At 45.9% G+C, this 20,437-nt stretch overlaps 1 protein-coding gene across 1 annotated transcript in view; it reads left to right on the top strand.

The window, feature by feature from the left end:
- Positions 1-20,437, top strand: part of DDX25 (DEAD-box helicase 25) — a 47,703-nt gene that overhangs the window by 16,219 nt on the left and 11,047 nt on the right. Inside the window, exons 5-10 of the mRNA XM_084612022.1 lie at positions 125-217; positions 2,238-2,340; positions 9,358-9,472; positions 9,807-9,984; positions 10,934-11,171; positions 14,528-14,690. Of these exons, the coding sequence (XP_084468148.1) occupies positions 125-217; positions 2,238-2,340; positions 9,358-9,472; positions 9,807-9,984; positions 10,934-11,171; positions 14,528-14,690 (890 nt within the window). The remainder of the gene's footprint in view (positions 1-124; positions 218-2,237; positions 2,341-9,357; positions 9,473-9,806; positions 9,985-10,933; positions 11,172-14,527; positions 14,691-20,437) is intronic.

The following is a 20,437-nucleotide window of genomic DNA, read 5'->3' on the forward strand; positions in this document are numbered from 1 at the left end:
GGGGTACACGGTAGACTGCATTATTTGGAAAGGCATACGCAGTCTAAAAAGTTTTGAAAAGCACTGTCCTAGGGCATCTCATCACTTGCTTGTAAATAGTTTGATTTTTTTCCTGGTTTGACAGGAAGAAAGAGTTATTACAGGGGATTTATGCAATGGGTTTCAACAGACCATCCAAGATACAGGAGACAGCGCTTCCTATGATGCTAGCTGACCCGTGAGTACTTTCAAAGCAAGGTGTAAAACATGCTATTTGCATTTGTTCATTATTTTCATATCTCTGCCATTCTGGTCATAGGCGTAGTTTGATTTGGGGGAGCAGGGCCTGGCAGAGCAGGGCCAGCTCTACAAGGAGGGGCCCAAAGAGAGAATGCCACCTCCACCCCCGACTCACCTCAGCAGTCCACCTAGCCTGTCTGGGTTTGGGGGAGGGGTAGGGTGCAATCAAAAATTATAAGTCAAAGTGCGGGGGCAGCTCAAAAAGTTTGCAAACAGCTCAGGGAACAGGCAGAGGATAGCCCAGAAGGGCCCCCCCACCCCATGGTCGATGTTCCCAGAGGGCTCTTCCAGCCCCGCAGCTGAGTCCCCCTGCCCAGGCAGCTCTTACCAACTGTATGAGCAGTCAAAGGGGGCCGGGAGCTGAGGAGCACCAGCAGGAGGAGGAGGAAGGGGGAGCTTCCATGGTACCAGCCAGAGCAGCAGCCACCCTGCACTGCCTGGCTCTAACCCCACTCCAGGTTGGAGGTGGGAAGCATCGGAGAGGTGTGTGTGGAGCTGCCCTGCTCTACTTATGGCATTGCAGTTAGGGGAGCAGCAAGCCCCTCATGTCTTCTCCAGACTCTTCCCATGCTCCTGGTTCTCCTTCTCCCTGGCTGATCGTACCTGCAATGCTTAATCTCCTTCCATGACTCCTTATGACTTGGTGTGACACTAGATTCCATTCAGTTTTTCCCATGGCGTAGTTTGGGGGGGGCATTGCCCTCCTGCAAATTGCAAGCCTTGGGTGCCACATGTGGGGGGCAGATTTTTGCCTTCCATTTGGCCCTGCTCCCTCCCCAGGCAAGCCCTGCTGTGTGCGACAGGCCCAAACCCCCCTAGGGGAGTGCGGAGGAATGTTGGGCGGGGATGGGGGAGCAGTGACACCAGGTTCTCTATGCATCCAAGTCAGCTTCCCCATGTGGGCTGCCTGCACAACCTGGTCCCACAGCAGCAATATCCCCTCGGACACAGCCCCTCCTTGTAGCCTGTGCTACAGTCCTCCTGGTACACAGCCCCTATTTACCCGCTGCCTGTACCTGGAGTTACACCTAGGGAGTCTGGGTGCAGGGGGGGTTCCAGATGAAGAGGGTGTGGGTTTAGGGGAGTCAGTGGGGAGGTTCTGGGTGCAGGGGTGAGTCTTGGCAGGGCAATCTGGGTATGAGGTGGATCTGAATGCATGGGGGTTGGGCTGATGGGAGAGCAGCTCCTGATACAATGACCTCTCCTCCCCCCCTCCCCCACAGCTGAGGAACAAGGGGACAAGAAGCAGGGGGGAGGTGCGGTGCTTCCTGCAGCCAGAGCGATTTCTGGGGGTGGGTCTGATCCAGCCCTGGCCACTCCTTGTAGGGGAAGAGGAAGTCCTGTCCTCCCCAGCCCAGTCAGGACTAGTAGCTGAGCGTGGCACAGGGTAGGAGCCACTGGCCGAGCCATCCTCAGCCCTTCTCTCCAGTGATTTACCTCTCGGCTGGCTGCTCAGGGCGCCGGAAACAACGCACTCGCACTGTAGGGGACTTCCCTATCAGAAAGTTACTTTTCTGCGGGAAAGCAAAGATATTGGCGGGGGACATGAATTCAGCAAACACGCAGTGGCACAGAATTCCACCAGGAGTAGCCATCAACCTTCCACTGGCTTCCTGTCTCTTATAATATCCAGTTTGAGATACTCGTCCTTTCTTTCAGATCCTGCATAATCTCCTATTCACCTGCATCTCTGTTCTGACTTCCTCCTGTACTTATTCCTCTGTTTCCCACATGTTGTTTTGTGCTTTGTGTTGTGCTGCGTGTACCTCAGACACTTTTCCTGTCATCTTCTTTCTGTTCTTATAATCTACCTCTTGAGGCAATCCCTTTTTAAATATAACCTCCCATGTGCACACATCCTCTCTGTTTGGAGAACACCATGCACACTTACAACACTACAGATGTTTTTGCAATTATAAAACCTACACACAACTGAGTAAATTCTTATTGTTTTGCAGACCCCAAAATCTTATAGCACAGAGCCAGTCAGGGACAGGAAAAACCGCAGCTTTTGTCTTGGCCATGCTGAGCAGAGTTAATGGTGCTGAGAAATTCCCCCAGGTAATACTGGTAGAAGGTTAAGGTTATCTGGGAGGAATAGCAATATATTGTCTTTCTTAAAGGGAAACTGCTTAAAGTCACAGTTTGAATGTGTTGCTACTGTTACTTGCACTATCTATGGTCACTGTACTGGGAAAGTTAAATGACTTTTCTTTTCCATTTTCTTCGTGTGACCGCACTTTGTGTATATTATTTTTCACTGCTTCATCCATGTAGTCAGTTTCCCCTGTTTGTTTGGGCCTGTCATGCAATTACAGGGGACAAACTTTTTCTTAAAAACAGGAAGATATGATTGTGATGGGTTAGTCATAGAGATCCCCTTGGGACTGTCACCTCACGTGCTGAAATTACCTCTGAGCTCGTTTTCCCTGTCAGCTTGGGACTCCAGAACCCTGTCTTGTTGAGCTAGACATGCTAGCCTGCTGCAACACAGACCCAGGATCTGGTCCATGCCCCCAAAGCTGCAGATTTAACTGAAAATTGCTCAGCAAGTTGCCTGCCTCCAGCTCCCAATGGGATCCAAACCCCAAATAAATCCATTTTACTCTGTATAAAGCTTATACCAGGGTAAATTCATAAATTGGCTGCCCTCTATAACACTGATAGAGATACACAGCTGTTTGCTCCCCCAGGTATTAATCACTTATTCTGGGTTTATTAATAAACAAAAGTGATTTTATTAAGTATAAAAAGTAGGATTTAAGTGGCTTAAAGTAATAACAGACAGAACAAAGTAAGTCACCAAGCAAAATAAAGCAAAAACATGCAAGTCTAAGCCTAATATATTAAGAATCTGATTACAGGTAATATCTCGCCCTCAGAGATGTCCCAATAAGCTTCTTTCACAGACTACAGAGTAACAGCCGTGTTAGTCTGTATTCGCAAAAAGAAAAGGAGGACTTGTGGCACCTTAGAGACTAACCAATTTATTTGAGCATGAGCTTTTGTGAGCTACAGCGAAAGCTCATGCTCAAATAAATTGGTTAGTCTCTAAGGTGCCACAAGTACTCCTTTTCTTTTCACAGACTAGACTCCTTTCTTGTCTGAGCCCAATCTTTCCCCTGGTACAGTCCTTGTTAGTTCTAGCAGACACCTGAGGTGGTAAGCAGGGGCTTTCTCATGACTAGCAGCCTCCTTTCTCCTGCTCCACCCCCTTGTATAGCTTTGGCACAAGGTGGGAATCTTTTGTCTCTCTGGGTCCCGACCCCTCCTTCTGACCCCCACGTACACAGGAAGGTTTGTAAATAAACAGAGCCACTTACAATCAATTGTCTTAGTCAATGGGAGCCATCAAGATTCTAAACCACCATTAATGGCCCACACTTTGCATAATTACAATAGGACCTCAGAGTTATACTTCATATTTCTAGCCTCAGATACAAAAACGATACATGCATACAAATAGGAGGAATATATTCAGTAGGTTATCACCTTTGTTATAATACCTTACAAGAGACCTTTCGCATAAAGCGTGTTCCAGTTACATCATATTCACACTCTTAAGCATATTTCCATCAAACATATGGAGTGCAACGTCACAATGATTGTAAAACCCTATGGTAGAGGGTGACCCGGGGCAGCCTATGTACTTGAAATTACTTTTAACTCCATTTTTTAAAAATGAATTCGGTTTCATGTTGAGTGTTTTTTTATTTTCTTTTTACGTTTTGTGATGTTGCTATATTTGCTATATGCCAGCACTTCCAGTCTAACCCCTGTCCTTTATGCTGGATATCTTGGTTGTGCAGTCGCTTTGGAACTTGATATATAGGCTGTTGGTTTGGATGCGCTTTGTCACAGAAATGTGTTTACATCTTAAGTGGTTTGCATTATAGAGCAGAAACCTGTTGAATGGTTTCAGATTAATTTTGAAAGCTCCATCTAAAAGTATAATTTACAAAAATAGCATGCACGTTTACTAATTGTGGCTTTAGACCAGGTTTGAATACTTTGCATTTAAGTTTTGAGAAATCAGAGACATTTGAAGAGCAATTACTGTGAGTACATGATAGTTCTTTTCTGTAGCTTATTTTACAATTAAAGTTCTTGTTCACACGAATATTCTTACTGGCTCAAGTGTCGCTATTGAGTTCTTCCTCACGTCCGTTCCGTATTAGGTGTGTGCGCTCACTACATGCACCGGTGCTGGAAGTTTTTCCCCCAGTGGTATCCATAGGGGACCGGCTCTGGTGCCCCCTAGAGAGGCGCACACATGCCGTGGTATAAGGGGCGCTGCCGGCACCCTCCCACACACACCCTCAGTTCCTTCTTGCCGCCAGTGATGGTGCTGGAACGTCTGCCGCTTCAGCTAGATTTCGCTTTGTTCAATGTTTTTCCCGAACGTTTTCCTGTAAAATAGTTGTGTATATAGTTCCCTTAGTATTTAGTTTTAGTTAGTTGGTCTTGGACGGGACTCAGCCTAGGGACGGGGCATGTTCTGGTCCCCAGACTTTAAGTCATGTGATCGTTGTAAGCAGCCTGTGTCCATCAGCGACCCACACGTTAGTTGTTTAAGGTGTCTAGGCCAGCGTTTCTCAAATGCGGCCACCAGGGGCTTTTCTTGCGGTCACAGCCTCCTGGGCAGTTATTTGGAGGAGGTGGGTGGGCAAAGCAGTGGCCCCTCCCCAGGGGCCACCAGCAGTGGTTGGGCCTTGCCCCTCTCTGGAGATACACAAGCTGGAGGAGCAGGCAGTCGCTGAGTTCTCCACATTCCTGGGGGTGGTGCCATTGGGCTTCAATCCTGGGGTGGCAGATGGCAGGTTCCAACCACGGGATTTCGGGCTCTGTCTCCAGGTCCTATCCCTTGGGTGTGGAACTTTGGGCTCTGTTTCCTGGCTGCAAGGTGGTGGGCTCTGGCCCTTGAGCTCACCTCTTCCCCCTCCCCCTGCCCCACACACGCACACATTACCTCTGGCCCCCGCTGCCTCCTCTAGTCCCCATTGCTCCTGGCTCTCACTGCCTCTGTAGCCACCTCCCCATCCAGGGCTTAATTTGGCCCCAGGCTTACTGGGGCTGAGTAAGTCTGCTGTGAAAGGTGATGTTTGTTTGTATGTATGTTTGTTAATATTACTTTTCAAAGCAGACTTACTTATCGCTAGCAAGTCTTAAACACACACACCCAAAAAAGCAAAAGAAACAACAAGAAAAAAGACAAGAACGTTCAAAGCACCTTATTTGTGTTGCTGTTCTGTTAAGGTTCAGTAAAGAATAGACAACTGTACATTTATTTTTGAGTCTGCAAAAAAATCCACAAGCTAAATAGATAAATTACAATGATTTGGAGATGTATGTGTGCATATTTATTTGTTTTTCCTAAAGTTAATTAAGTATTTTAGGAAAAATTGTCAGAGTGGCCACCAGCAAGAGTTGGTGGTCGCATTCTGAGGCCACCAAAAAATTTGTTGTGGGAACCCCTGGTCTAGGCGAAGGACACATAAGCAACAAGTGTTGCATCTGTAAATCTTTAAACCCCGAACAAAAATGGAGAGAGACAGATGTCTCAGGGCACTCCTGATGGAATCGTTGCTGACCCCAGCTCCGGAGCAGAGGTCTGACTTGGCTCCGAGCACTGCAGCATTGGTGCGGAGCGCCCCGCCAGCGCCATCTACAAACTGGCACTGATCCCCCCCTTCCCGGTTCCGGCCAAGAAACCGAAGAGATCTGTGAGGGGAAGATCTCCCACTTCCTGTAAGGGAAAGGAGAGGGCTGGAGGAGAGCCAAGACTCGTGTTGGGCAGCTCAACACCTCTGTCAGGGAGTCGGGCCTCAGCTCAAGTCGAGCGGTCTAGCCCTTCCTGCACCATGCCTGCCACACCGGACATTCGCAAGGGCCTCCATCAACTAGAGGTCCTGTTGACACCGAAGGCCCCGCAGGCAGCGCAGGAAATCCTGATGCTACCAGTGCTGCCAGCTCCAGCAGTACCCTGGTCCAGGGGTAAACCTGCCTTGGGACCTCCCCGTGTGTCCCCGCCTCGGTGGCACCACTCCCCATCATGGGGGACATCCCGCCAGTGCTTGCCCGCATGGAGCCATCATGCCTCGGAAGTAGGGAGGCAGGCTCAGCGAAGCCCTCTTTGGTCTTCAGACCCTGGGCACCGACAGTGGGATTCAAGGTGCGGCTCATCAGTGACCTGGCGCAGACCTACGGAGGCACGATTCCCTCAGCATGAGCATTGAGACCAGTCCTTCGTGTCTTCAACGCATTGGTACCGATCATGTGACTGAGCGGAGCCACCAGTCACCAACCCACCGACACCTGTCGCCGAGACACGGATCCCCACGGTTGGGGAGATCCTCCCGACGATTGGCCTGCTCTAGGTCCTGGTACCAGTTGAGCAGCGTGAGACGTAGATCGCTGGATTACCGATGCCAATCCGCTGAACGCTCCCAAGGTCCTGCGTGAGGGACTCGTCTGTATCAGACAGGTTTACATCAAGATATAGTGGCCGGCATCGCACAGAGGAGGGCTGCCAGTCCACCCAATCGGGGTCACTCCATAGCAACTGCTCTGGTTACGACTCCGGTGCTGAGCAGGAGTCCTTGACAGCAGGACAAGCCCCAGCACCGGCGGTATTGTCTACATCATCAGCCCTGCAACCGACGCCAAGGCTAGTGGCTGGCGGCATGGTACCCTTGTGGGTTTACCCAGCATTCACAGGCTGCCCGGTCGGTGGTGGGTGCCTTGGATATGCCATTGGCCACAGCATCCCACTCTCCTCCAGAGGTGGAGGCCCACCCCCGCCCCCCAGGCCCATGAGGACCCAGGGGAGTACCTGGTCGGACCACCAGGGGATGTGGTAGATCCCTTGGCTCCAGCTTCGTCCTCATCGTCGCCGGTCAAAGCTATTATGGGTCCCCCTCACCCTGTTCCACACGATGACGCCAAGGCTCTTCAGGAGCTATTGAAGCTGGTCGTCTCTAACCTGGAGCTCCAGGCAGAGGAACTAGAGGAGCCATTGGACTCCCTGTTTGAGATCTTTTGTTGTATGCACCCGCTAGGGTGGCTTTACCCCTATATGAGGGGGTATTGAAAATTATTAATGCCTTATGGCAAACCCCGTCCTCCCTGCTCTCCATTTCTAAAAGGGCTGAGTGCAATTACTTTGTGCCAGCTAAAGGCCATGGATATCGCTACACTCACCCGGCCCCAAACTCCCTCGTAGTTGAGGCGGTTAATCAGAGGGAGAGGCAGGGAGGCTACATCCAAAAATAAAGACTGGATCTGTTTGGGCAGAAAATTTATTCATCTTCCAGCCTTCAGTTGAGAGTGGCCAACCACCAAGACCTACTTGGACGCTACAACTATAACATGTGGCACATCATGGCCAAATTCGAGGCCTTACTTCCCGAAGTGTCCAGGAGAGAATTCCGGGTGATCCTCGAGGAGGGCACGGCTATGGCCAGAGCAGCCTTCCAGGCAGCTTCAGAAACGGCGGACTCTGTGGCTCGCACCATGGCCTCGGCCATCTCCATGCAGTGAGCATCCTGGCTGCTCCTCTCCGGCCTGTTGACTGAGGCTCAGCAGTCAATGTAGGACCTCCCCTTTGACGTCCAGGTCCTATTTGCAGAACAGACCAACAGTAAGCTGCATGGGCTAAAAGGCTCCTGAGAACTCTAGGGCTATACGTCCCCAGTCCAACCCATAAACGGTTCAAACTGCAGCCATCTCAGGGCCAAGGGAGGCAACCCCGGCACGAGCCGCCCCACAAAAAGACAAGGGGCTACAAGCACCACCTGCGCCACCACTCTCTGCCCAATCGGGCTCGACCTGCAATAAGCAGGGGGGCAAGCGAGAATTTTGAGGGTGTGCCTGAGGGTGATCTACCGGCCTATACCCAGGATCCATCTTTCCCGCCTTTCTCAAACCACCTTTCATTCGTCCTCCCGGCATGGACCACCGTAACTTCGGTTCGCTCAATACAGTGGCACAGGGTTATACCCTCCAGTTTTTCTCCCCCCACCCCCTTCCCCATTCCTCTTCAGGGACCCCTCTCATGAGTCTCCTCATGCAGGTGGTAGGACTGCTGCAGTGGGCTGTGGTGGAAGAGGTTCCTTATGAGCACAGGAACAAGGGGTTCTATTCCCGGTACTTTTTAATCCCAAAGGTCAAGGGCAGTCTGCGGCCCATTCTGAACCTGCAAGACCTCACCAAATACCTAAAGAAATTGAAGTTCCGCATGGTCTCCTTCACCTCATCCCCTCCCTGGATCCGGGAGACTGGTGTGCTGCCCTCAACTTGAAGGACGCAAATTTACACATAACGATCTTTCAAAGTCACAGACGCTTCCTACAATTCGCGGTGGGACCTGACCACTATCAGTTTGCGGTCCTCCCATTCGGCCTTGCAACAGCACCAAGGATGTTTACCACGTGCATGTCGGTAGTAGCCACTTACCTCTGATGTCAGGGCATCCAGATCTAGCCATATCTCGACGACTGGCTCGTCAAAGGCTGCTCCACATCCCAGTCCAAAGGGATGTTGGGGTGCTGCAGGCCACGTGCCAATCCTTGGGCCTGCTGGTAAATGACAATAAGTTGATGTTAGTTCCGATGCAGAGGGTAGAATTCATGGGGGCGGTACTCGACTCCACCTGCGCCAGTATGTTTTTGCTGCAGGAGAGTTTCCAAGTGTTGGTGGACCTTATCCCGGGAGTCTTTTTCTGCACAAGGACAGCTGCATTGGTCTGTTTCTTCCTGATATGATATCTAGAATTTTTATTATGTTCATTATTTCCTTCTCTAGTTTCTAGTCTCCTTTCCCCCTAAAATTTCTCACTGCTGCTACCATCAGTGCAGCTGAGTCCAAAATGGTTGATGCTTGTGCGACCTTGCGAGACTCCCATAGGATGGGATGGTGGTTTAATGTATTTATTTTATTGCACTGATTTTTACTAAGTGCTGCATCAGTTGCACAACACCTTCCATTTCATTCGCTTAATCTGATTTAAAACAATGCAGCTTATAGATTGCTTCTATATCTGCTGCTGTATAATGTCTTTCTCACTTCTCTATCTGAAAGTGCCTCTGTTTAGCTCCGACCTATGAGCTGGCTGTGCAGACTGGACAAGTGGTTGAGAAGATGGGAAAACTTTGTGTCAACATCAGAGTTACATATGCTGTCCGAGGGAATAGAAGTATGTGTGATTCACTTTTCTCAGTAGATGTGGGAATAGTCAATGTTAGTGTTAGTATCATGTAACATTTATATTCTAGAGGCCCCAGTCAAGACAGAGGATCCCATTTTTACTCCTGAGGGAATTCTGTGCCAGAAATATAAAAATTCTACACACAGTATTTTAAAATTCTACAAATTTAATTTGTCAATAAATAAATGTGGAGGTTCCAGCATAGCAGTGGGCAGCACAGGCCACTGACTGCATGTAGATGGGAGATCACCCTGCAGACTCCCCCTTCCCCCCCCCCCCACACTTTTGAGATAAAGGCTAATTTAACTTTTCCATCTCTCAGTTCCAAGAGGTACCAAGATTGAAGAACAGATAATAATTGGAACCCCAGGGACTGTGCTAGACTGGTGTTTCAAATTGAGGCTGCTGGATGTAAAGAAGATCTCGGTGTTTGTGCTGGATGAAGCGGATGTTATGATTGACACACAGGGCTTCTTAGACCAGAGTGTTCGCATTCAGAGGTAATTCTGAATGCTGAAGGCAGAGTACATAGTGGTTTAGTTTTCAAAATTCTCAGTTCTAACTTGCAAATCAGTTTATATCTCTGAGTAATAGTTTTAGCTAAACCACCTCTGAAAAAACTCTACATAAAATACTGTCCTAGTCAGATGTACTTGAAGGGGAAGCTAGAGAAAAGCCTCTTTAAAGCATGACTTAAAAAGTGGTTGAGTTTACCTTCCTTATTTATACGCGCTTCCTATGGAGGTGGCTTCGGATTTGGTACTTTCAGAGCATTTGGTCAAAAGGAAATTGGAAAAAAAAATTGGCTTCTCAATAAACTTGTTTAAAGTTGTGTTTAAAATCAGCCTGGAACCCTCCAAATTCTCTTACAGTTGAGATGATGAATTCCTTTGAATGTTAAAGGAAAGAGTGCTGGAAATTTCCCATTTCATGAACCTTTGACTTGGAAGCCTACATGAGCACTACTGTTTTATCTCCTGTTCTTATAAACTTGATCTAAAATTAACATTGCTTTATGTGCATTATCAGTCCCCCCATCTCCCTCAGATTTGAGAGCTTGAGCTACAACCCATGCCACAGTTTCAAAGCAACGTTCACACCATTATTTTTAGTGTGCTAACCTGAGCCCTGCTAACACAAGTCAGTGGACCCAGGCTGGGAGGCTTGCTGCCAAATGCAGTGTAGACGTACCCTAAGAGCTTGTTAACATTACAGCAGGGCTCTTATGATCTGTTCTGTTGATGGATCTCTGGTTCTTCCATGTAACTTGATTGCGTGGAAATATCACACTGTGATAAACCACTTGTCACCTTAGACGATCCCGGGAACGGATGGAAAAAATTCTTAATCATAAGGAAAGGAGGGTTGGCACAGGAATGTGAAGGTATTGTGGCTTGAGGCTGTTATCCGATGATAACACTGCACAATTTACTAGCCTTTCTCTTCTAGAGCATTATCACAGGATTGTCAGATGCTCCTCTTCTCAGCAACCTTTGAGGATGCCGTGTTGCGGTTTGCTGAGCAGATCATCCCTGACCCCAACATAATTAAACTCCGCCGAGAGGAGATGACCTTGACCAATATCAGGCAGTACTACTTTTTGTGTGAGAATAAACAAGATAAATACAAGGCCCTGTGCAATATCTATGGGAGCATCACTGTTGGCCAGGCTATCATCTTCTGTCAGGTAAAGTTCTCCTGTCGCTGTTACTCATGCAGTAAAAGAGCCAGATTACTGTTTTCAGAGAAATTACAGTAAAAAATGACCCATCTTTCAATGCTGATATCAACAGAATAAGGAGTTTTCTTATGGGCAATGCAAGAGGGCTTTTATCAGTGGGATATAATTTGAGGAATACTGCTCAATATGTGTTCCTGTACACTACACACACCCTTCCTCCAGACTCCTACAACTCTGCCCACCATGACTCCTCTTACCTTTAAGGGATGTCTACACCAAACTGGGAATTACTCCTCCAGCTGCAGGTAGACAGAATGCACTGTCTTTGATTGAGCTAGTACACTAAAAGCACTGTGGCCGCAGCAGCTCAGGCTAGCTGCCCAGGTACAATCCCATCTGAGACCTTGGGTACATGCTCAGGTAGCTAGCCAAAGCCATTTGTGCTGCTGTGGCCACACTGCTATTTTTAGCACACTAGCTGAATCAAAGCTTGCACAGGTCTGTCTACCCGAGCAGGGATTTACATCGCTCAGCTGCAGTGTAGATGTACCCTGATGCTTTTATGTGTTCTGTACTTAAAAGATTATCAGGAGTCCCAGTTGCATCTTTGCTGGGTTCTTGTGTGACTTCTACATCAATTTGCTGTATGCTTCGGTATGCAGTGGACTCTTTGGCACCACGTATCTCACTCTTGAGTATCTGGGATTTGCAATGCCCAAGATCCCATTGCATGCTAGAACATGAAACAATTCAATTGAGAGGTACCGTGCATGGGCTCACCACAGAGGCAGCTGGGCTCCTAAGCTTATAATTGAAGAGAGGGAAGTGGTGACAGGCAACAGAGCCCAGAACCACCACAGGCTCTTCAGGCTTGCTCGGTGGCTGACCTGGGTCAGACCTTTTATAGAATGTTTGTTCAGTTTCACTCCTGACTGTAGTAATCTTTCAAAAATAGTATTATTTTACATCTCTCCCAGCAGTAGATGAAGCATATTACTCTGGATTCCACAAAGACACTTACAATTAACAGGTTTCAGAGTAACAGCCGTGTTAGTCTGTATTCGCAAAAAGAAAAGGAGTACTTATGGCACCTTAGAAACTAACCAATTTATTTGAGCATAAGCTTTCGTGAGCTACAGCTCACTCCGATGAAGTGAGCTGTAGCTCACGAAAGCTTATGCTCAAATAAATTGGTTAGTCTCTAAGGTGCCACAAGTATTCCTTTTCTACTTACAATTAAGCCACATTATATAGCTGTTTTTTATTGGTACCCAGTTCTTTATTCTGAGCATACATATCTTAAACATGGTTTCTCACTATACTTCATGTTTAGGGCCTTACCAAATTCATGGCCATGAAAAAAGCGTCACGGAGCATGAAATCTGGCCTTTTGTGAGCTTTTGCCCTAAACTATACAGATTTCACGGGGGAGACTAGCGTTTCTCATATTGGGGGTCCTGACCCAAAAGAGAGTTGTGGGGGGGGTCACAAGGTTATTTTAGGGGGATCGCGGTATTGCCACCCTTACTTCTGTGCTGCCTTTGGAGCTGAGCAGCTGGAGAGCAGTGGCTGTTGGCCGGGCGGCCCAGCTCTGAAGGCAGCCCCCTGCCAGCAGCAGACCAGAAGTAAGGGTGGCAACACCGTGCCACACCATCCTTACTTCCATGCTGCTGCTGCTACTGGTGGCGGCCCAGCCCTCAGAGCTGGGCTCCCGGCCAGCAGCTGCTGCTCTCCAGCTGCCCAGCTCTGAACGCAGTGCCACCACCAACAGCAGCGCAGAAGTAAGGGTAGCAGTACCACAATCCCCCCTGCAATAACCTTGCAAACCCCCCCCGCGCGCACACACACACAACTCCTCCTTTTTGGGTTAGGGCCCCTACTATTACAACACCATGAAATTTCAGATTTAAATAGCTGAAATAGTGGAATTTATGACTCTTAAAATCCTATGACCATGAAATTGCCCAAAATGGGCCATGAATTTGGTAGGGCCCTATTCGTGTTCTTACTCTAGGATCCAACAGGCCATGTGCACTTACTCTTAAAGTTCTCTGGTTTAGAGCAATCAACTGAACTTCACCCTTTATGTTCATGAACATTGGGAATGCTGAGTCACTCGCTCTGTCAGACTACACTGTCCCAACCTGTGTTCTGAAAGGGCTGGATGAATTGTCATTAGCCTCTCTAGTTTCCTGCCCCTTATTACATTTGGTGCCAATTGACTTTTCCCACCGTGGCTCTCTGCGAACACACACATTATTACATTAGGTATACTGAGAGGGTACAGATAAGTCAGAGCCCCCCAGCAGGATTCCGTTACACCAACTGCTCTTTGTCTATTTCACCTGCTGTTGTTGGCCCAATTTGTTGTCCTTTTGGAGTCCTGACCTATATTGTGTTGTCAGGAAACCTATCATCAACTCCTAACCAGTTTCTTCCTCCAGGCTCCTGTGTAAGACTGGCTGCGCCCAGCTCTCTCAGCAGATCCCAGAGAAAATCTTTCCCTCCCTGGTTTTGGTGAAAGGGGAAGAGACTAGAAAACCAGCTGGAAACCTGCATAAAAGAACTAAAGGAAACAAACAGAAATGAGGCTTTTAATCTTTGTGTTTTCTAAATTCAACTACTTAATGTTGTAGTATTAAAAAAAAAAAAAACACCAACCTCTGTGTAGGGCAATTTTGATGATCAAACACTTCAGGTTGTTTAAATTGTAATGCAGTGACGTGTGTGTCTGTGTGTGTGCATGCATGTACACAAGAATCCAAGACACAATTTCTTTATTGGAACTTTAGTTCTCTAATCTACTGTATTTAAAGGTGAGGGTTCAGAATTTCACTGTATTAACCACTTAGCACCAGCTGAATACATCCTGTTTAAGTGGAATTCATGCTAGTTCTGTCTTGGCTAAACAGTAGGCCACTACCATTCCCTTGTATTCAGCTAAATCTTTCCTGAAGCCATCCTAATTCAATTTGTCTCCGTTTGGTCTATAGATGTGGTCCATAGCTTTAACTAATTTTTTGTTTTCCAGCTGGTTTCAGTGTAACCACTTTTGCTCTTTTTAGGAACAGAAATAGCCTTAGAGCAAAATCCATGGACATCTCCCTATATCCAGTATTTCTCAAATAGTGGGATCTTAGTGAGCTCCCAGAAAAATTGATGGTGTGCTAGTGGGACTTGGACTGTGAGCCTGCAGGTTCTGCCTGTGAAGAGCCAGCCAGACACTCCTCTGAAATGCCATAAAGAAAAGGAATAACGTATTTTAGGGAATACATAAGATGGTTACAAGTGATTGAAAGGGGAGGGAATATGGTTACACCCAAGGAGATTTTATCTCATGTACTTCCTGCATTTGTTTTTAGACTCGTAGAAATGCCAAATGGTTATCGCTGGAACTGACTCAGGATGGGCACAAAGTGTCTGTCCTGAGTGGGGAGCTGACAGTTGAGCAACGGGCAGCTGTAATCCAAAGGTTTCGTGATGGAAAAGAGAAGGTCCTTATCACAACTAATGTCTGTGCTAGAGGTATCGTCTTTAGCTAATCCATTTGTTTCTCAATGTATTACAGTACTGAGAGCTTTGTTTTTCCAGATGGGGGGCGCACAGGGCATGCAAGCTTCTTATTGTTCCTGCATTACGTAATCCTTTCGTGCTTTCCACCTCCACCACACACACCGAAAACCCACTGTGGAGTGCAGAAGATGATGACAGCTGCTTGGAATCCTGTAATCTCTCACATATCGAGACCTCCTCATAAGCTTTTCTACTACACTGTTGTCACACACAGTGTTGGAGTTCAGTGGTCAATTTGTGGGCTTTTGTGGATTTCTAGATATAAATTCAAGGAGTGTTTGGCAGAGTCGATGCTGATTCCTATAGCTTGCAGAAATAACACCAGACTGATTTCTTATTCCAGCCAGCTCAAATTAAGAATTGTAATTCTGTGTATAACCCCTTTGTATACAGCTCAGTGCCTGCTTCTCAGGATGGTGTTGCTTGTAGTGACTTTGAAGCCTTATCTACACTAGCAAACACTTTATAGCCATAATTCACAGCTGGTACCACACAGTGGTATAAACACCTGAGTCCTGTTTACACTACAGCTTCCACCAATGGTGAATTACAGTTGTGAAATTGCTAATGTAGACAGTCAAAATCGGCATGTTTTACAATTGCCCATCTGAAAAGTCAGTCACAACAAATATGGTATTCCAAGGTAAAGGCAGATTTCCTTCAGTAAACTGATCCTTTGGGTAGAGTTTTTCATCCACAAAACCCCATTGAGATGGTGTTGTGTATAAAAATACACAATATGCACCTGTTAAACTAAAAGCCCTTATTAGAATGTTGTTAAAAAAAATAAATATTTGAAAGTCAGGAAGTTCAAAGTTGAAATTCCATAAACATCTTAACTCTGTTTTCATACTCAACCCCACTGTGTATAATCTTTATAGCAATACAGAGAAGTTTTCCTGGTTTTGTTTTAAAGTAGTTTAACATTTTAAAATGACCAATGAAAAAAGTAATGTGATGTGTATGTATGTCAGCTGCCCTTGTGCCCCCTGGAATGGTAAGGGTCAGTAGGGTCTGCAAACAGTGTTTATGGACTGGATGGGGTCAGGGTAAGTACTTAGCTTTAGCTTTTATGTGAGTGCCAGGATTGCAGACATGCATAAAAAAGATGCTTGATTATAGTAGTTCTTGTCTGTATAGTGAAGTGGCCAACTTAAATTGCCATTTCTGGCCTGTAATGGAATGGTGACTAGAGGTGGAGGGTGCTTGTGAATTCAAGCTAGAAGTAAAATGTGAAAATGTGGTGGTTTTTAGTAAGTAAAACTCATTTATTCTTGTCTGAATATCGATGACCTCGTAGGATAATTTTCAGAAGCCTTCTTGATCCGTTGCTAGCTGTCAACACTCAGCAGCTGATTTTCCAGTAATCTGCCGCCTTCCATCTTTCCATCTCCTCGCTTGTCATCCTCTACTACAATGACCTGTCACCATTCCTGCCATGACAGTTTGCTCAAGGTTATTTCCATCTCTGTGCCTGAAGTGACCAGAGTACGTAAGTTTGTGCCTGTTGACTTCTTACAACACGGTCTTGTTCTCCCCAGTAATGCTGCTAATGTAAGCATTCATCAAATTTTCTGTCCAGCAGATACTCAAGTCTTTGTCAGCAGCACTACATTTCTAAGGCTTCAATTTTCTTCTTGTCAGCAGTATTAGTTTCTAATGATTCACCTCCATAGTTTGCTACTGAGAAAATTAAGCTTTTCACCAGTTGAACCTTTGTACATTTCATGATGCCATGGTTTTTCCACATATTCATGAGGGAGGCTTGGCTGAGCGAGTCATTCCTAATCTTCTGATTTCTTTGGAATTCTTTCTCTGGTTGATATGTATGATCCCAGATAATTGAATTAATCTACTTCCTCTACAACTTGACTGACAGTTGTGTCTGCTTGTATCCTGGTTTTGTTAATCATGTTTCGTGTATTCAGGGATCGTCCCTATTCCTCACTAACTGTCCTTTGCAGACGCCAACAATCATTGCGTTCCATCAACAGTTGTACCAAAGAGCGTCATTGTGACCATGGTTTCTGGAGGGGCCTCACTGAGATTGCTCAATCAGGACAAACTTCAAAGAATGGGCTAGACGATCCCCAGAATGGTGGTTTATTCTAATAATGACATTCACCAAGCCAGCAGCAAAACCGCTTCTACAACACCTTACTGGTTACCCAGAAGCCAAAAACACAGCTCCCCTAAAGCAATTCAGCCGTGGGCTCCCACCCAGACACCCAAATCAAATATGGTGAGGATTACTTCAAATCTTATTCATCATATATAAAGTTTACTAATCTCAAGAGATCGGACACAATACCCACAAGGTCAATGAATATTTCACATTTTACCCAAATACATGCTTACAGCCAATTCTTATTAACTAATCTAAGACTTATTAAAACAAAAAAGAGTTTTTGTGGTTAAAAGAGCATTATACATACAGATATGAATGAAGTTCTCAGGTCAGTTTCATAGCAGCGATGGTGAGCTGCTGAGTTGTAAAAAGTTTTTCCAGAATCGGTTGCATAGGTTATAGTCCAATAGGCAGTCCATGTGCAGAGTCTGTTAAAATTTTTCCATGAGAAATTGCAGAAGAATAGGTGAAGAATAATGTACATTGTTGCTTTGAAGTCCGTTCCTATTTCTTCTGTACACACAAGTAATTAGTTGGATTGATTAGCACAGGCAATTAACTATTCAAAGGTTCACAGACAGCTTACTACAAACTTCAAAGAGAAATAAAGACAATGATATTATGCCCAAGTTACATCTAAGGGCTTGTCTACACTTACTGGGTGATGGATGAGTGGTGATCGATGCATCGGTGGTTGATTTAGTGGGTCTAGTGAGGACCCGCTAAATCAACTGCAGATCGCTCTCCGGTCGATCGAGAAGAGTAGGGGGAGTTGACGGGAGAGCGTCTCCTGTCAACATTGCGTAGCGTGGACCCCGCGGTTAGTAGATCTAAGATACAGCAATTTGAGTTATGCTATTCAGGTAACTTAAATTACGTAGCTTAGATCGAATTTCCCCTGTAGTGTAGACAAGGCCTGAATGTTGTTAATATTTTTTGATCTCTGAATCAATAGAATATAGTAACAGACAGAAAAGGAAGTTTAGCATCTACAAGCTGATTAGATCACTTTAACATCTAACAAGATACAGTTAAACATAGACAAATACAATTAGTATTTACTTCTAATTCTCTGATAATACAGGTTTGCATTTCAAAGAATTTAGTCTACTTTAACGTGGTTTTGATAACAATCTATAAGAAATGGCCCAGTTTACCATTTCAGTACTTCCCTATTATGTTCTTAAAGATTGATCTTTAGGTCATTTAGCCTGTTGGTTGTTTAACCCTCACTGACTCAGTGTCACAGTCATATCAGCGTGTCTAAGGTCAGTTAGGAGGAAATCCCAGCTCCTTCTGCTTTATCAAAAGCTTCCAGGGTTTGTCTCATAATAAATTCTGTTACATGTTGAAAAGACTTAGGGACAGAATATATCTTGTTACACTCCCTGCCCAGTAGAAAACCACTCGCTGTCACCTGTTGCTGTTCATGCTGTGGTCTGTTGTTGAGAGTAGGCAGTTGTGATGAGTTCAGTAAGATGCTTTGGAATCCCTGTATCTGTCAGTATCCTCTTAGTACTTTCACAGACCTGAAGAAGAGCTCTGTGTAGCTCAAAAGCTTGTCTCTCTCACGAATAGAAATTGGTCTAATAAAAGAGATTATTTCACCAGCCTTGTCTCTAATATACTGGGACTGACAGGACTACAACATTACTCTATAGTATCTTCCAAAGACAGTCCTGTCAGCCAGCATTGGGTACTTTTGAGTAGTCAGTGAAACACATGATCAGTGGGTGAATGTATTCCCTGTGTTTTTTCGATGATGTGATCTGTGTTCACAATTTGATCATGTGTGTCTTGTCCCTCTCTGAATCCATCTTGTGGTGGTAGTTCTGTTTCTAGCATTCACTTAATGCAATCCGGATTATGTAGAGCAAAACTTTGCTCGCATGCAAAATCCAAGAGATGATATAAGTGTTACTACACTCTGTTGTATCTCCTTTCTTTGGTAAGGGCAGAATGACTAGACGACGGAAGTCTTTCTGCCAATTTCTAGTCATCCATTCATTGCTGCAAATTTTCCACGTGAGATCAATCCTGCAGTCACCAATCAGACTTGCTGGTATGTCATGTGCCCTGGATGCTTTCCCTGGCTTCATTTTCATTATATATTCACCAATTCCATTTCAGGATTGATTAGAAGTCTTTATTCATTGGACACTTGAGCTCCAGCATTGCTGTATCATTACATAGTCTATTTGTTCTTTGTCATACTATCAGATGACCTCCATCTGTATATGCATCTGGCATGTTGGGTGTAGATGGTGTTTTGTAATGACCAGGTGATTAGAGCACCAGAATTCAATTAAATACCTTCCTCTCCTCTAATTTTTGTAAACCCAGACTATTGTTTCCCACTACTTCTTTTTGAGATCTTACACTTCCAACTTTTGCATTCAGGTCCCCCCCATAAGGGAGATATCTTCTGCTTGGTATTTTAATGTCTTTTCAAGCTGTTCATAGAACTCACTGATCACATTGTCATCAGCTGCTTTTGTAGGAGTGCAAACCTGTGTGATTAACATGTTGAATGGGTTGGTTCAAAGAAGAACTGTAATAATTCTGTCACTGATTGGGTTATCTCCAAATACACTTTTATGTCTCCTTAGATTGAAAAAAAAATGGGGTCACATTTATCTTATTTTCTCAGATCCAGAATAGTAAGTACACTGTGCATTCATCCATCATCATGAAATGACCCCTAGTATTCCCCTACAGCTCCGAGACTCCACATATATCTATCTTGCATTGGGAGCCTGATGGAGGAAATGCCATCAAAAGTTGGAAGAGTTAAATCAGGGAGTTAACCAATGGCAGCCACAAACAGAGGGAAGGCAGCAGGAAACCACCCTCTGAACTTTCATGGCAGAACAAAGGCAAAGTGCCAATCAATGTGTGGTGCTGGATAGTGAGACTCCCAGGTCAGAAGGTGCAACAGATTATACTAGGGAGGAGGTTCCGGCCATTAAGAGTGCAAGTTACAGTTATGATGGTGCTGTATCAAATCCTCAAGGTAGTACAGTGCCTAATGTTGGCTGAAGGAAAAGTTACCTGAACGTTTTGTAAACAAAATATCAGAGTAGGCATGTAAAATGTGAAGAGCGGATAAGCTCTGACTTCCTCTCTACCTGGAGGGTACTTGAACCCTGCCCCCCCTCCCCCACTTCAGGTCCATGCTCCCACTTCCCCCCCAAGACCCCACCTCCGCTCTGTCTCTTCCCAACCCTGGTCTGCATCCTCCCCGAGCGCGCCCCATCCCTGCTCCTCCCCTCCCTCCCAGCACCACCTGCATCCTGCAGAACAGCTGATTGAAGTGTGCAGGAGGTACTGGGAGGGAGGGGGGAGGAGTTGATCAGCAGGGCTTCAGGGCAGGAGGCGTTGGGGGGAGGGAGGAGCTTTGCTGCCAGTGAGTGCTAAGTATCTACTAATTTCTTTCTGTGGGTGCTCCAGTGCTGGAGCACCCATGGAGGAGTATGTATGAAGGGATGCTCATCATTGTTACCAAAGAATTGTAAAGAGGTAAGATAGATATGGTTTTAACTAGGGAGGATTAAATTCTGGGATGGACAAA

Source organism: Lepidochelys olivacea (assembly GCF_965140295.1).
Source record: "Lepidochelys olivacea isolate rLepOli2 genome assembly, chromosome: 22".
Classification (NCBI taxonomy): Eukaryota; Metazoa; Chordata; order Testudines; family Cheloniidae; genus Lepidochelys; species Lepidochelys olivacea.